Raw genomic sequence first — 15,006 nt, 5'->3', positions numbered from 1 at the left:
ACAACAAGTAACTCGTCAACTGAAAGTGACAGTTTATCAACCGCACCACACCTTATGATTTTTTTCTAATTGTATTTTAATCACTCATTAAAGTTCGAAGAAGTTTCAGGAAGAGTATTCTTTTTCTCTTCTTACTTTTCTTTGTGGTCAAAAAATCAGAAATTAAAGAGATTATGTAGGATACTATCAAAAACATAAGACGCGCAATCCAATGGACCACAAGTCTACCGCATTTATTTACACTAGCGACCCAAAATCCGCAACGTAGGCACCAAGGTGAAGTGGAAACTACGATCACGATGACGTGGCAAAATCTGTATAGCCCTCCTCCTCCTAGGCACATATGATTGACCATGTTGAGGCAGAGCACTTAAGAGTAAACAGCGTTGACTTGGTCGTCAGCTATCATGTCCAGCTCGACGTTAAGCTGCTTGGAAAACATTAAGCAGTCTAAAAGGAAAAATATTAAAAAATTAATTAACTAATTATAGAAGTCGTTCTTTCGTATTCTGGGTTCAAAGAAAGACTCCATGAAAGTGAGAGAGAATTGCATCGTAACAAAAGCTCTTGAAAGCATTGTGTTTTTCTAGTTTGGCTTTGCTTGTTATCTGGAATATCAACCAACCAAGGTATATAGACATTTGTTGACTCATGATTTCAGGTCATCTCTCCATCTCTCTATCTTTTATTTTTCTTTTCATTTGATTGAGAACCATTGTTATTTCTGTTTGGTTGTTGAGAAAGTGAGGGAAACAGAAAAAGAAAATGGAACTTTGCATACAGGGCAGTATTGTCTCAACTACTAATTGGAGCATAACATGACTCATGAGCACATCAGTTTAGTTAAAATTCAGTAAGTATTTCAAGCTCAATCATCTTGTCTGTAATGGGATTGACCAGTTTTTGAAGCTGTCATTGCTCTCAATGTGAACGATTGAGTTCATAAGCTGTAAAAAAAGATGCATGGTATACTTGGGTTGATTGCCATGAAACAACTAAGGACGATAGAAGAAACTCAATTTTTTTTATATGAAGCTAATGAAGTATATCTTCCTGGGTTTCTTTGGCTTACTATGTTGGATTATGTAATTTATAAATAGAAATTAATGTTGAATATGAGGATCACTATCTTGTTGCTGCTATGTTCTTGGTATACTTTTTTCTATATTAAAAAGAACACATTTTTGGTTCCTTTCTCCAAAGGAGAAAAAAAGAAAGAGAGAAAGAAATCTACTTTTGTAACAAACAAAAAATGGTAGTTGTATTAAAAACCAATATGATCTCAATGCTGGTTTTCAGATGCAGACTGCAGTTGCCAGCAAAGTGATGAGGGTTCTTCCCCTTTGTGGTTGAAAATTGAAATTTGGCCAGTCAGAGCTGAGGGTCTATCTTCTCTCATACAGAGATGGCGAAGGATATTGTTGTTAGTGCGTCCTTGGTTCCAGTGTCTGAATTACTCTCTGAGACATTCCTTGCCATGTCTGATACTATACATGCAGCCAAGGAAGTTCTCATTCAGAAAGAAAATTTCAAAGTATTCTCAAGGTACTTGGAGAAGACCTCTTCTATTTTGAAAGAGTTGTCAAAGCAAAGCATTGAGTGTTCAGAAAGCTTAACCAATGCTCTGAAGATTCTCAACCGAGAGGTTGATGTTGCTAAGCAGCTAGCTCTAGATTGCGGCAAAAGAAATAAAGTTTATCTCTTAATCAATTGCCGGAAGATTGTTGAGTCCCTAGAGAGATGTACAAAAGAGATTGGCAGAGCTCTTAGTCTAATCCCACTTGCATCTTTGGATGTTTCATCTGGTATAAATAGCCAGATTAGCAAGCTGTTCAAGAATATGTTGGATGGCGAATATCGAGCAACTGTGGAAGAGGAGGAGATTTTGGCAAAATTTGAGCTAGGAATACAAGAGCAGAATGCTGATCGATCGTATGCAAACAATTTGCTTGTTCATATTGCTGAGGCTCTTGGGATCTCTAATGACCAGTCTGCATGGGAAAAGGAGTTTGAGGAGTTCAAACGCGAATTAGACGATACCAATACCAGAAAAGACCTGGAAGAAAATTTGCATATGGAACAGATAATAGCATTGCTTCAGAAGGCTAATGCCACTACATCTGCTGAGGACAAAGAGAATGATTATTTTGAAAAGAGAAATTCTGTGGGTAGGCTACCATTAGAACCTTTTGACCGATTTTTTTGTCCCGTCACTCGTGAGATCATGGTGGATCCTGTGGAAATTTCCTCTCATTGCACATTTGAGAGAAGTGTGATAGAGAAGTGGTTTGCAGAAGGTAAGAATCACTGTCCTGTGACTGATATTCCCTTGGACACTTCAGTTCTACTTCCCAACAAAGCACTAAAGCGATCAATTGAAGAATGGAAAGATAGGAAGACCATCTTTATGATTACCTCTATTAAACCCAAACTTCAGTCAAATGAAGAGCAAGAAGTGCTTCAATCGTTAGACAAGCTACAGAATCTGTGCACGGAAAGAGAGTTGCACCGAGAATGGGTGACACTGGAGGACTACATTCCTGTCCTTGTTAGACTTCTTCTTTCAAAAAACCGAGAAATAAGAAAGCATGCTCTTGCCATCCTCTCAATCCTTGCAAAAGATGGTGAAGAAACTAAGGTACCTTCCAATGTCATGTTATGTTATCATTGATGCAGCTAAAAAGATTAATCTGCATTCTCTGGAAAGCTTCTTACTGTAGTGCTAATACTAGTGCTTATCGTGTATGGTATTTCTACCAATGGAGATAACATGACTTCCTTATATACAATTTTAAGACACGGGTAATAGTTTCTTAGTGGAGCCTAGAATTGGCATTTATGAATTCCGAATATTCATACAGTTCATTTTATTTTTAACAGGGAAGAATCATAAAAGTGGATAATGCACTGGAATCCATTGTCCACTCACTTGCACGCCATATTGGGGAAAGAAAGTTAGCATTACAGTTGTTACTGGAACTATCTAAAAGTAGGGCTGCACGAGATTTAATGGGAAATGTTCAGGGATGCATACTTCTCCTAGTAACAATGTTAAGTAATGAAGATAATGAAGTCATCAGAGATGCGAACGTGCTTCTAGAAAATCTGTCTTTCGTTGATCAGAATGTTATACATATGGCAAAAGCGAATTATTTTAAACCTCTGTTGAAACTTCTTTCTTCAGGTATGCTTGAAAGTCGGGTTCTTTGATACTTTGGAGCATGCACAAGATTTAGTCACCATCAAATCCTGTGCCATTATTATCTCATAATACCTTCTTGTAGATTGTGTGCAGTAACAACTTAAACTTGATGCAGGACCACAAGATGTTAAAGTGCTTATGGCTGGAACTTTGTCGGAAATTGAACTGACTGATCACAACAAACTGTCCATAGTTAAAGATGGGGCACTAGGACCGCTTCTTCAACTGCTTTCACATAGTGATTTAGAAAAGAGGAAAGTGGGTGTCAAAGCTCTTCTTCACCTCTCCAAATTATCACAAAATGGCCTGCAGATGATTAGAGAAGGCGCAGTTGGACCACTATTTGAACTTCTGTATTGTCATAGTTTATTATCACCAACCTTGCGTGAACAGGTAGCTGAGACAATTATGCACCTTGCCATATCGACCACCACTGAAGAAGCAGCTCGGGAGCAGGTCTCTTTGTTAGACTCCGAAGAAGAAATTTTTAAGCTCTTTTCCCTAATATCTTTAACAGGACCTGACATACAAAGAAGCATTCTCAAAACCTTCCATGCAATGTGCCAATCTTCTTCTGGTTCAGACATCAGACGAAAGTTGAGACAGGTAACCATCCTAACAATATTGGTGGTACAAGAGTGTTCATGATATTGCACGTTTTTGTTGGACAGTAGTTTCATGTGATTCTGTATATATAACTGCCACTGTGATGTTTAAAGTAGTTTCACGTCTTTGTTAGTCTTAAAGTTTATGTTCTTTTGGCGTGTGATTCTGTTCTGTATATACTAACAGCCACTTTGATGTTTCATGTGATTCACAGCTCTCTGCTGTCCAAGTATTAGTTCAGTTATGTGAGGCTGATAACCCTGCTGTTAGGGCAAACGCCATGAAGTTGTTCTTTTGCTTGACAGAAGACGGCGGTGATGACACCACATTTTTGGAGCATGTAAGTCAAAGGTGCATTGAGGCGCTGCTAAGGATTATAACAAGTTCCACTGATGTGGGGGAAATAGCTGCTGCAATGGGTATTATTGCTAATCTTCCCAAGGACCCAGATATGACCGGGTGTCTTCTGGATGCTGAGGCACTTCAAATCATCTGCAGTTGTCTAAGTGATGGGAATAGAGATGCGTCGTATCGAAGGCAGGTAATAGAGAATGCTGTTGGAGCTCTATGCCGTTTCACGGTTCCAACAAATCAGGAATGGCAGAGAAAAGTAGCTGAAGCTGGTATTATCCCAGTGCTGGTACAGCTACTGGCTTCTGGAACTGCTTTGACAAAACAAAATGCTGCTATTTCACTTAAACAGCTATCACAAAGTTCCAAAAGCTTGAGCAAGCCAATAAAGAAGCCTGGGTTTTGCCTGTGCTGCTTGTCTGCACCTGAATCTGGCTGCCCTGCACACCTAGGCATTTGCACAGTTGAATCTTCATTCTGCATGGTAAAGGCCAACGCTCTGGAGCCCCTTGTGAGATTGCTTGGGGAGGCAGATGTTGGAGCCTGCGAAGCTTCTCTTGATGCACTTTTGACACTCATTGATGACCAAGAACAAGGGCAAGGAGGCAAGGTGCTTGATGAAGCAAAGGCCGTTGGTCCGATTGTAAAGTTGCTTAGTTCACAATCTGCTAGGTTGCAAGGAAAATCTCTCATGGCTTTAGAAAGGATTTTTCAAGTAAATGAGTTGTTTCTTAAATATGGAGCTTCAGCCCACATGGCATTGGTGGACATTACTCAGAAGAAAAATAGTGACATGAAATCTCTGGCTGCCAAGCTACTTGCTCAGTTGGGTGTGCTTGGTACACAGTCTTCTTATTTTTGATTGATGATGTTATACAACATGTTAAACTTGTTACTCGCTGTAATGTAAATCTCATTCTTGATTGATCCCTAAAGTGTGTTATTAAATTCATGGTCCCATAATGTAATTTAGTTACTCTGAATATTATGTCGTATATTCCAACTAAACTAAGATTCAACACTCAACTATGGGAAGAAGAGATGAATTCCTTTGCGAACGCTAAACACATAAATAAACTATTGAAATCAGAATGGCAAAGTTATATAATAACCAAAAATCTCTAATAAACGGTGATTAGAAAAGAATCCCTGATAAACTATTTACAGATTTCCGAAAAGAAAATAATGCTACTTCTAAAAGAACTAAAATATGAAGTTTCTTTTTTGGGTCAGAAAACAGGGCAGCCATCAACTACAACCCCCTTGGCAGTAGGGCAAGCCGCCAACGGGCAGCCCTCTCCCCTGTTCCCCCACCAGTCAAGACCAATGTTACGGGACTGAAGGGTAAGGAACATCAATATTGTAACAAAAGCAGTTCCAGCATCAAGACCACCAGAAAGGACATAATTATAGCGTGACCACACATCTGGCCGGTACCTGTAGACAACAAAACCAAAAAGAAACCCAACAAGGATCCAACTGGTAAAGTTTACGGCACTGGCTGGGGGCATCATGGATGTGGCACCCAACAAGATAGGCATGTTGATGAAACGAATCCAGTTGTGTTTTGGGAAAGCCCAATGTGCAAGCTTAACAAGCGCAGGGGCAATGGCTCCACCAAGGAAGAACCAATTGACATTCATATATTCACCAAGATTTCCAAAGATTCTGCGGGGGCCAACTAGGCCCCAAATAACAGAAGCATCGAAGAACACACGGTCCATTGGACAAGTCCATGGGCTGTCCTGCGGCAGCTTGGATGTATCACAAAGGTTGGGAATGTCTCCCATCAGCCACCAGGCCGTTCCCAGGTATACAATCACAGCTACAATTGTTCCTACCACCTGTAATTCCACCAGTTTAGCTATTGAAGATTGCAATCCAACACCATGCAATGCAGATTTGATAAATTCAGAAAATCAAACTGACCTGAGCTGTGAACATTGCTCGTGGCGGAATCTTCATGTAGTGTCCAAGCTTAAAATCAGCTAGAAATGTTAGAGCTTGAGTCATACTGATGTAACCATACACTTTGAAGCACATGTTAGCTACAGGGTGCTCAGGGTATAAGTACCCAATCACATATTCCGTGATGATGTTCAAACCTGGTTGCTGATACCATAAAAATGAGAGGGCAAAGTTTCAGACACCTAACATCATCACATGAATTTGAACGTTGTAAACTTACAGTTAGCAACATTAGCAAACAAATGAAACTTATAACTCTGTTACCTGGTTTGTTGTGGCTGTGATGATACCAATTGGAACTGTGTACACAATGGCAATGGCACAAGCAAGCAATACACCCCACCAAGGCAATTGAAGTGACTCGCTGTAATACTGACACGCAAAGAAGATAAGAGCAATGTTTACCACAAGGATGGCAAGAAACCACCATGTCGGCACTGATTTGTAATGCTTCATAAGCCTTGCATGGATATCCAATTTTTTTTGTCGTCGATATGCATTTCTAAGGTCACTGCATTGAAGGTAAGATGATGAACTTCAGCTTAAATTCACAAAGACCTTTGCAATGGTTTCCTTTAGTAAAGAGACAAGAAGTATACTTTATTGCTAGAAATGCAACTTACTTTTGTGAATTTAGTTAAAATTACATATATATTTTGTAATTGCTTCACAAGCAGAGTGAACAGTACATCAAATGCTTCAAGTGTAATTACCTTATATTAAAAAGTAGAACATGCATAAGAGTAGCAGGAAGTGTGGCGAATCCAAGACCATAAGTCATAGCGAAGAAGGTGCTCAAGTTTACAGGTCCAGTCTTTGTATACATACCATGGTCAAGTTGAAACTTTGAATCAATGATGCTCAGAACATCGTACTTTGTACCATTAGACATGAAAAGGTCACTAGAAAATATTGGGAACTTCTTGGCATTGTAGAAATCAAGCCAGTAAGTGATGGGCGTCATCACATACATGACTAGAGCAAATCCAAAGGCAATATTGGCAGTGGCAAACCATGGGCTAGCTAGTGGACTACCAAGATATGATGAAATTGTTGACCAGTCAATCCCAAAGGAACCAATACCAAGGCCTCGTAAGCCAGAACCCAGTTGTTGGACTAGAACAGACTTAGGAGCAAGCCAACAGACCCAAGAGAAGGATGTTATCATAACAAAAAGATAGCCAGGAAAGATATAGTAAGCAAAACTGCAGATCATGACTACGAGGAAGAATTGGGTACGGGACATGCCACCTTTAGGCCTTTTCTCATTCTCATGCAGAGCTCTGCAGCATAAGACATACTACTGTGAGTAATAATAAATAAGCTACGAAACCAATTATTGGCTAATTACTGAACTAAGATAAGTTTACCTGAACAATGAAACCTGAACCAGATTAGAGGGCCACCACATCTGTACTGGGTCAACCAAAATTCTCCGGAAAATTCCAGCCCAACCAAACCCTAAAACCTATAATTCAAACAAGATGAATAGAAACTACAAGATCAGACGTCACTCATAACAATCTGATGCACAATGAATATATGAAATAATTTCAGTATGAAACAAAAAGTTCATTGTGCTGTTATTGTCCTAAAATTCAGCAAATTTGAGCCATTTTAATAGTCTTATAATTGATGATTATAATATGAACATATTTTCCCCAAAGATAAAAAGTAAAATACAAACTCCCTTTAGAGTAATAACATGTAACAAAAATCATAGCAGTCATAGGTACAGTTTTAAAAATTCCACTTATCCATGAATCCAGTACTTTCCTAAATGCTTCTGGAACAAATTTTCACAAAGAGTTGTTAAAAAAGAACGATGGCAAGAAGGAAGTTGTCAACACAGGATTCTAATTTCAAGGACTTATCAACCATTTAACACTTAAATTAAAGGTCATGGACACAATATGGAGTTGGTAAGTTTAAAAATTGATCCTTTTTTAACTTTCAAATGTTAAAAAAACTCTGGATAGTACAGTGTATTCCAAGAAAGCAATGCCTTCAGTTTTTTTGTTTCTTTGTTCTGATAAATCTATAATCGAAATTACCAGAAAGGTTATATTTTTCCACAAGGAAAGATGAAATCATTTGAAATCCAAAGAAGAAGGAGAAGAAGAAAACCTGAGTGGTAAACAAAACGAGCAAGGCAGGAATAAAAGTGAGCTTCCTCTTGTAAAAGAGCTTAACAGCAGACAAGATATGGGTGGCATAAACACTCCCAGCACCAGAGTTTGCAAATATGGTGATCAAAACATGTTCTTTGATATTGAAAGGACCTGGGTTCATAGTGAACTCAAACCGAGTACCCTTGAAAATAAGGCGTGTAGGCAGAGTCCTTGCCATGAGATGCCCAATCGGCAACACAGCAATCTGGGCAGAAATTGAAGTGATGGACAATGGCTGCGTCCTGTACCAAAAGAACTGGTTGACAAAGGAAAGCAAGATGCATGAAGCCAAACCCAGAACCCACATTCTGAATGTGAGGACTGGCATGTTGGGGTCATCGGTCTTGGGCACGGTTAACTCGACTTGTTTAATGGGGCAGTCATCGTTTTCCTCGTCAGAGGCACCCATCGTTCCACTGTGTATCTCAGCCATTAAAGCAACCACCTTCCTTCCTTAAGATCCTGAGTGAAAGTAGACTAGAAAACCAAATAAAAACAACCAATGTATCATCAAATACGTATTCAATACGATACAGTATCCTCAGCTCTCTGCTGTGTGAATAAAACACACAACGCAGAGAGAAAGAAAGAAGCAATGGGGCAAGACTAGGGTTGGATTTGGAGTATAATAATAATACTAGTGTGTGTGTAAAGAAAAAGGCGTTGTATTTGTATGATATAATAAACGAAAGAGGGAGGGTTTGTTTGGAACTTTGAAATTTGAAGAATTATAATCCTAATATGATATGGCATTATAGTAGGATAGATTAGATAGGAAGATATGATATACATAGCATTTATTTATTTAATGTCAAGGAGAGGTTGAGTAGCTGTAGGAGTCGGAATAGTAAACCTAGAAAGATTCCAATGCATGTGAGAATCGGGAGATTAAAGGGAAGGTGTCTCAAGGGGCCACAACCCAACTAAGAAGTTGAAATCTTTGAATTTCATTTGGAGTATGGGAGCTGTTACTAGCACCCCACAACCCAACTACGCAGTTGAAATCTTAAACGAGTGCATGATAACCATTCGACGTATTATTTACAACGTGAAAGTCCTCATTATCATTATCACTATCGTTATCCCTATCCCTATCCCTGTCGTGTTATTACTGTGTATTTAATAATTAAAATTATTGATTCAAAGTTTAGTGAATGGGTAGGGATTAGACAACGACTTTGTCGATAATCTCAATTACGGGTCCTCTAGTGGCTACGGGGTTGAAGATGACAAAGAAATATCCATCTCTTTTAACCAGACTGATGCTCACTTCGCTGACTTTGACTGGCTTCACGTTTCCTTTTTCCTTTATTTTTTTCCTAACTGAAAAAAATTACACTTGGTGCGGATGAAATTGGACACTCATCCGTCCCCTTCAATCATTATCATTGGGTATTTGAGTTGAATGATTCGTATCCAAATTCTCGCTCTTTTTTTATTTTTATTTTTATTTTCCGTTTCAAATAATATTTTTTAGTGTTGGTCCTGCGATTGTGTTAGAATCCTCTTCTCTCAATATCGCTTATACATCAACATAATGATTTCATATTTCTCAGTCATTGCAACGCACTTCATCTTCTTCCTTCAGCCAAATGAAAGAAAATGTAACTTGAGTATTAATATTCCAGCATAATCACCCCGTTGTTAAGTTAACCAATGGATTACATTACATTCTCAGATGGGCGTCTATGATCAAATCCTATTATTGTTAGTTAATTTAGGTTTATACTCTTATCGGCTCGGCTGCTATGTAAACATAATCCTCATGAAACGTAATTTGATTTTACATAATAATATAAACCTCTGCTCCCCAACCCCTCACGGCTCCTGTTGATTTCGAGGAGATCGCCATCTTAATTAATTGTTCAATTGCGAAGCCGAAGCCTACCATCTTAATGAATGTGTATGTGTAATGTGTAATGTGTAATGTGCGGGTGTGAACACACACAGCTTTTGGGGCAAAATTCATCGTCTTAGACTAGACTGAAATAGTAATTTGCGAAAAGATGAATGAAGACACCCGTTACAACAACCGACCCAACCCGTACCGTGGAAAATGATCACGACTTTCATTCTGTTTTTTGCTTTTAGGAGGCGTCCACAAGTTGTAAAATATTACTGACAAACAGGAAAAGGCAACCTTTATGATTCACGTGAAGCACCAAAAGCAGGACAATATTTATGACCTCTCACTTAACTTGAGAAAATAAGAGATTAGATCCATCTACAAACCAACCCAACCCAACCCAACCAAACCCAGTCAAAACTCGAAAGCCAGAATTTTTCACAGGGTAAGAATTCCTTCATTATAATAATGATGTTTTAGAGATAGTCATGGCTGACAGGCTTTAGTTTCTACCCATTACTATCATAAAAACTCTGTTCTTTATCACTTCCAAAAGGAGAAAAGAAGAAAGGAAATGAAACATCTATATGATAAAAAAGCTACAACAAATTCAATTTCGGATTTTAATACCTCTGAGAAAAATGAGCAACTGACACAGAAGAAGCCAGTTATTTTCGATATATATGACGCCTACAGCAGTTACCACACTTCATCACTAAATAAATGTCAAATACTAGACCCTCATCCCAGAGCATATGCATATGCAAATGCAAAGAGACTGCTCAACTTTAAATAAGTTTTTACATTTTCTAACAAAACGCATATGGTGAGATAGTCTTTAAGTAATCATACTGATATCCCAAAGTAAACAAATGAAAATATAGTCTGCAGTTGTCTAAACAGAAGCACTCTAGTAATCGCCCCCAATTATCAGGAATCACCCAATTGAGTTGGTCCTAACTATGCGCCTTTAATTCTCGAGACTGCAAGTTTGTTGTATCGCCCCTCATTATCACAACCTCCCAATTCAAGCAAGTCCTACAGAGAAGATTCGTTCCACGATTTAGCGTGATTTTTTAGATTTTTACTCAGCACCTAACGGCGATGAATAATAAAGGGTCGTACGGATCGAGAATTGTGTTAATCACCTGAAAACCGCATAATTCAACGCTTCCCTCGGTGCCCACCACCTGACCTCGCACCAGGATACCGAGCAAATTGCAACCTTAAATTGACCGAGTCACGGTCATGCTCATCGAATTTATAACCTGCAAAATCGAGCTCGACCATTTACGCACTAACAACTGGGAACGTTTTCAACGGCGAATCAGGGCATCAGCAGATAGATGATATAAGACGTGAAACCGTTATCTTAGACATATAATACCTATCACTTTGCAACACACTTAGCAGCAAATGTGGGCACCCCTCACATGCACTAGATTGACAGAATGCGTAAAATGGATCTCTCATTCCAAAATAAAGCTCACACGATTCCTCTCTTAGCATAAAGATACAGTACGATTAGAGAAACCTCATCAGAATGAGATGACTATATTGAGAGCACCGTTGTTAACAACACCATTCTTATGACTGAATTACAAGTGTGGTCAAACAATTGATTATAAGGATTCTCTGACCAGTCCCGGTGTCCTAATTCACTAAATGAGCTTAAACTCATCAGGTCCCAATGAAACCAACCAGATTTAAGGCATTCATCAGAGATTCACAATCTAGGAGGATTAAAATGACCCAGGAAGGAAACCCCTTCCACTGTTTGGAAAAATTTACTAAGTTTGGCTCGTGGTACACTGGTACTGGATGACTTTGCAGACCATGCAACTTCTGGCCTAAAGTAACGTGTCGTGTGAAACCAAGATGTAATAAATACTAAACAAACTGACAGATGCCCATGAAACAACACCCAGAATAAAACTGCAGAATAATACATATGGTCATCGGCAATCTATGTTCACCTCCTTTAAAGCCAATATGGCTCAAAAGATCCTGTCATTCTTCAAAAAAAGAAATCCCGCACCTTGAATAGTGTGTTATGTCACTTTTAAATGGGAAATAAATTCCACAAAACTAAGGATTTAGGAACCTTTCTGTAATTGTTGAAACTTTCAGGCATCTTTGGAAGTGAAAAGGGTTTAAAGTCAGAAACACTTTGTACAGATTTTCTATGTGAACTGTGTTAAATATTGATAGCAAAGTAAACTTTCCTTTCCATGCAGTATACCATACATTGTTAAATTTGGAAAACCTAATAGCCTTTCCTTTTTAATTTTGGTTAATTTCATAACACAGCCAAAAAGCAGTTTGTGAATCATTTGGCAGTCCCTCTTCTCGCAAAGTGAAATAATTTTAGGAAATGCAACTCCTCCAACAATGGCATCAGAAAAGGCAACAAAATAAGCAATTAATTGAATAGGCCAGTGAAACTATGGGGCTAGGATTGCAACAAATTAAATGAAGTTGTAAGTAGCTTACCTTGCAACGCATCCATAGCTGTGGCAGCATGGGCTGGGCTCACAAAATCAACGAAACAAAGTACCAGAGGATCCCCTCCAGGCTGCAGAGATTACTTATTAGTGAATGCATCAATCACTAAATATTGAATCTACCCTGGGGAAAGATGAACTTACATGTCTCGATTCCTTGCTTACGAGTCTCACTTCCTTGTAGCCAACGAAAGGGCGAAATATATCTTCAAACTCAAGTGAAGGGAAAATCTAAAAAGCTAAAAATGCAAGTGATGATAAAAATTAAGGAAAGAAAACTGCAAACCCCCTAGAAAAATTAAGGATACGAGCTACTTCACGTCGTGTACAGTTGGGAGGCAATCCCTCCACAAATAGCGTACTGGTAGCACCAGGAGGTAGGGGAGCCTCAGGCCGTCCACTTCCCATTCCTAAAACCCTGTCTTTTACAGGTGCCCCTGGTTCAACACCCCCCATTCCCATCATCCGTGGATCATCAACAGAACGACCAGGTAGTCCCCCACTCAAGGTTCTAGCAGACTGTCCCCCACTATATGATGGCATTTGCTGAAACATTACTTGATACATTAGCCCCCTAAACATAAAACGTATGGTGAAAAATGTGAGAGTTCCAAATACAAAAAAGAAAAATAAGTACCGCACTGCGCAGGTAGCGATCATATGAGGCATTAATGGAGTCAGTATCTCTAATTCCGCGGAGAGAACCTCTATCATCTTCATGGGAATAATAACTCGGCAGGTCGTGGCCACCATGGGCATCTAAAATATTACGGATGTACTTCAGTAGATACCAAAAGAGAAAGAAAGAAACAATATTTGAATGCATATGATTCTAAAGGCAGACCGTGCCATTGTGAAGAAAATCAAATTGCTACAGCATAAAGCTACAAACAAGACAATATTAAGTTAAACTGCAGACAGCCTATCAAACCAAATTTCTATAATCACTAGAAGCTACTGAATTGCTCATAAGCAGGTAATCAAGTTGCTAAGATCCCTAGGTTTATACCCAAATATTTGCATATGCTAACACAACCATTTGGATTTTCCTTCTGCATATGCCTAATATATGCCAAATATCTCATAGAAGCTGAGTAGTTTATATGGTAACTATAGCGAGCCAGCTTAATAGCATATCTTCAAATAAATAATATAATATGTACACTGATCAATGCTTGCAGGAAGGCATAAAAGGTCGATCCTTGAATGAAACAAAGTATTTCTTAATGATTACCCGAACTTCAATATAGGCACAGCAGCTACCAATAATGCAAATTTATCATATAATCTAAGTGCATCTTAGAAATAACCATGGAAGCACCAATCATACATATCATGAAGCACAGATAATATCTTAATAAGCTGATTCACATATACATCAACACTGATTAACCCACATACAGCATACATCAAAAGAAACACATTTCACCCCCACTTCAGAACTTCATTAGGTTGCTTAGACACTGAATGGGAAATTTAAGGAAACAAGTGAACCTCAAATTTCAATCCTTCAGCCCACTGAAAACCTAATTCCACTACTTGGAAGTCTGCTGAAATCTCCCTTTATTGTTAAAAAAATACATACATTCTTAGTGCAGTTTTTGCCTTTAAAAGCAACCAAAAAAATCCCAAGAACCCTAATTTAATCAAGCACCAAACAAAAACAAAAAGGAGATAGAACTCAAAATCATGGAAATTCGAGGAATTTGATATACCGTAATCGGAGCGAGGGCGCTTTCCGACGACTGAATTCATCGCCGACGGTGGTGGTTGCCGAGCGTCGCTGTACCTCCAATAAGCATCCGCCATAGTTTAGGGTTGAGGGAGAGACTGTGTGGGTGAACGGTGGTTATTATCTGCTGCTTGGCTTGTATCTCTTTGAGATAACAAATGAAGAGGAAGGGGAAAGATTCTGGTTTTTAATTTTTTCAGTAGAGTAGGAGAAATAGAGTAAGAGATGAGATGAGTTCGTGAGATGTCGAATGTTGAAGTTAAGTGGCAAAGTTGCAAAGAGCGGGCAAATACCCCAAATCCCTAATGCCTTCGCGGTTACTTCTAATTTTTCCTTCTTTCCTTTTTCTTCTCTCTCCTTTCGTTTCTCTCCTTTTGTAGTACATATACTAATCCCTTGACACATGCTCACACATGTGCCAATTGGTTTTTTTTTTTTTTTTTATAATTAATAAAAGAGAACATGAGTGGTTATATTCCATACAAGTATGACCTATTATATGATTTTGTTTTAATATTAAAATTTTTAATATTAAAATATGAATTTACCATATTATCCTCATTTAATTAATAATTTCAATTCTTAATGTTTGCATTAACCAAGGGTATTTTCTGGTATTTTGAATG

The 15,006-nt window shown here is 38.6% G+C and overlaps 3 protein-coding genes across 7 annotated transcripts; 1 reads left to right on the top strand and 2 right to left on the bottom strand.

Annotated features, from left to right (window-relative positions):
• The first annotated feature begins 441 nt into the window (after positions 1-441).
• LOC103333600 (U-box domain-containing protein 43-like) lies at positions 442-5,107 on the top strand. 4 transcript variants are annotated; one of them, XM_016794771.2, is made up of 6 exons: positions 442-629; positions 745-853; positions 1,300-2,638; positions 2,881-3,184; positions 3,318-3,808; positions 4,023-5,107. In XM_016794771.2, exons 3-6 carry the CDS (start codon positions 1,406-1,408, stop codon positions 5,019-5,021), a joined length of 3,027 nt encoding a protein of 1,008 aa, XP_016650257.2. In that variant the 5' UTR covers positions 442-629; positions 745-853; positions 1,300-1,405; the 3' UTR covers positions 5,022-5,107. The 4 variants fall into 4 exon arrangements, with proteins under 4 accessions (XP_016650257.2, XP_088908258.1, XP_088908257.1 ...); XM_089052132.1 differs by lacking the exon at positions 745-853; XM_089052131.1 differs by lacking the exon at positions 745-853 and having other exon boundaries at positions 442-661.
• Positions 5,108-5,259: 152 nt separating this feature from the next.
• LOC103333602 (oligopeptide transporter 6-like) lies at positions 5,260-12,719 on the bottom strand. 2 transcript variants are annotated; one of them, XM_089052133.1, is made up of 7 exons: positions 12,638-12,719; positions 8,255-8,775; positions 7,498-7,595; positions 6,841-7,410; positions 6,392-6,638; positions 6,089-6,271; positions 5,260-6,003 (listed from the first exon to the last, which is right to left on the bottom strand). In XM_089052133.1, exons 2-7 carry the CDS (start codon positions 8,729-8,731, stop codon positions 5,389-5,391), a joined length of 2,190 nt encoding a protein of 729 aa, XP_088908259.1. In that variant the 5' UTR covers positions 8,732-8,775; positions 12,638-12,719; the 3' UTR covers positions 5,260-5,388. The 2 variants fall into 2 exon arrangements, with proteins under 2 accessions (XP_088908259.1, XP_008234693.2); XM_008236471.2 differs by lacking the exon at positions 12,638-12,719 and having other exon boundaries at positions 8,255-10,596.
• LOC103333603 (RNA-binding protein 1-like) lies at positions 10,745-14,723 on the bottom strand. Its single transcript, XM_008236472.2, has 7 exons — positions 14,364-14,723; positions 13,286-13,407; positions 12,957-13,194; positions 12,793-12,854; positions 12,638-12,719; positions 11,293-11,412; positions 10,745-11,182 (listed from the first exon to the last, which is right to left on the bottom strand). The coding sequence occupies exons 1-6, from the start codon at positions 14,455-14,457 to the stop codon at positions 11,309-11,311; spliced, it is 702 nt and encodes a 233-aa protein (XP_008234694.2). The 5' UTR covers positions 14,458-14,723; the 3' UTR covers positions 10,745-11,182; positions 11,293-11,308.
• Between the last annotated feature and the right edge of the window lie 283 nt (positions 14,724-15,006).

The sequence above is a fragment of the Prunus mume genome, linkage group LG5 (assembly GCF_029339155.1).
Source record: "Prunus mume cultivar Tortuosa linkage group LG5, ASM2933915v1, whole genome shotgun sequence".
NCBI classification, from domain to species: domain Eukaryota; kingdom Viridiplantae; phylum Streptophyta; class Magnoliopsida; order Rosales; family Rosaceae; genus Prunus; species Prunus mume.
The sequence above is the reverse complement of the archived record's forward strand: the minus strand, read 5'-3'. Positions and strand labels throughout refer to the sequence as shown.

Excerpts from the sequence above, each read along its gene's own strand:
- LOC103333603 (XM_008236472.2), bottom strand. The coding sequence starts at position 14,457 with ATGGCGGATGCTTATTGGAGGTACAGCGACGCTCGGCAACCACCACCG. Across the intron at positions 13,195-13,285 it reads ATCGCTACCTGCGCAGTGCG|CAAATGCCATCATATAGTGG; the intron begins GTACTTATTTTT and ends GTAATGTTTCAG. Across the intron at positions 12,720-12,792 it reads TAAGCAAGGAATCGAGACAT|CCTGGAGGGGATCCTCTGGT; the intron begins GTAAGTTCATCT and ends TAATCTCTGCAG.
- LOC103333602 (XM_089052133.1), bottom strand. The coding sequence starts at position 8,731 with ATGGCTGAGATACACAGTGGAACGATGGGTGCCTCTGACGAGGAAAAC. Across the intron at positions 7,411-7,497 it reads GTTCAGGTTTCATTGTTCAG|AGCTCTGCATGAGAATGAGA; the intron begins GTAAACTTATCT and ends CTTATGCTGCAG. Across the intron at positions 6,004-6,088 it reads GAGCAATGTTCACAGCTCAG|GTGGTAGGAACAATTGTAGC; the intron begins GTCAGTTTGATT and ends GTGGAATTACAG.
- LOC103333600 (XM_089052132.1), top strand. The coding sequence starts at position 1,406 with ATGGCGAAGGATATTGTTGTTAGTGCGTCCTTGGTTCCAGTGTCTGAA. Across the intron at positions 3,185-3,317 it reads GTTGAAACTTCTTTCTTCAG|GACCACAAGATGTTAAAGTG; the intron begins GTATGCTTGAAA and ends AACTTGATGCAG. Across the intron at positions 3,809-4,022 it reads TCAGACGAAAGTTGAGACAG|CTCTCTGCTGTCCAAGTATT; the intron begins GTAACCATCCTA and ends TGTGATTCACAG.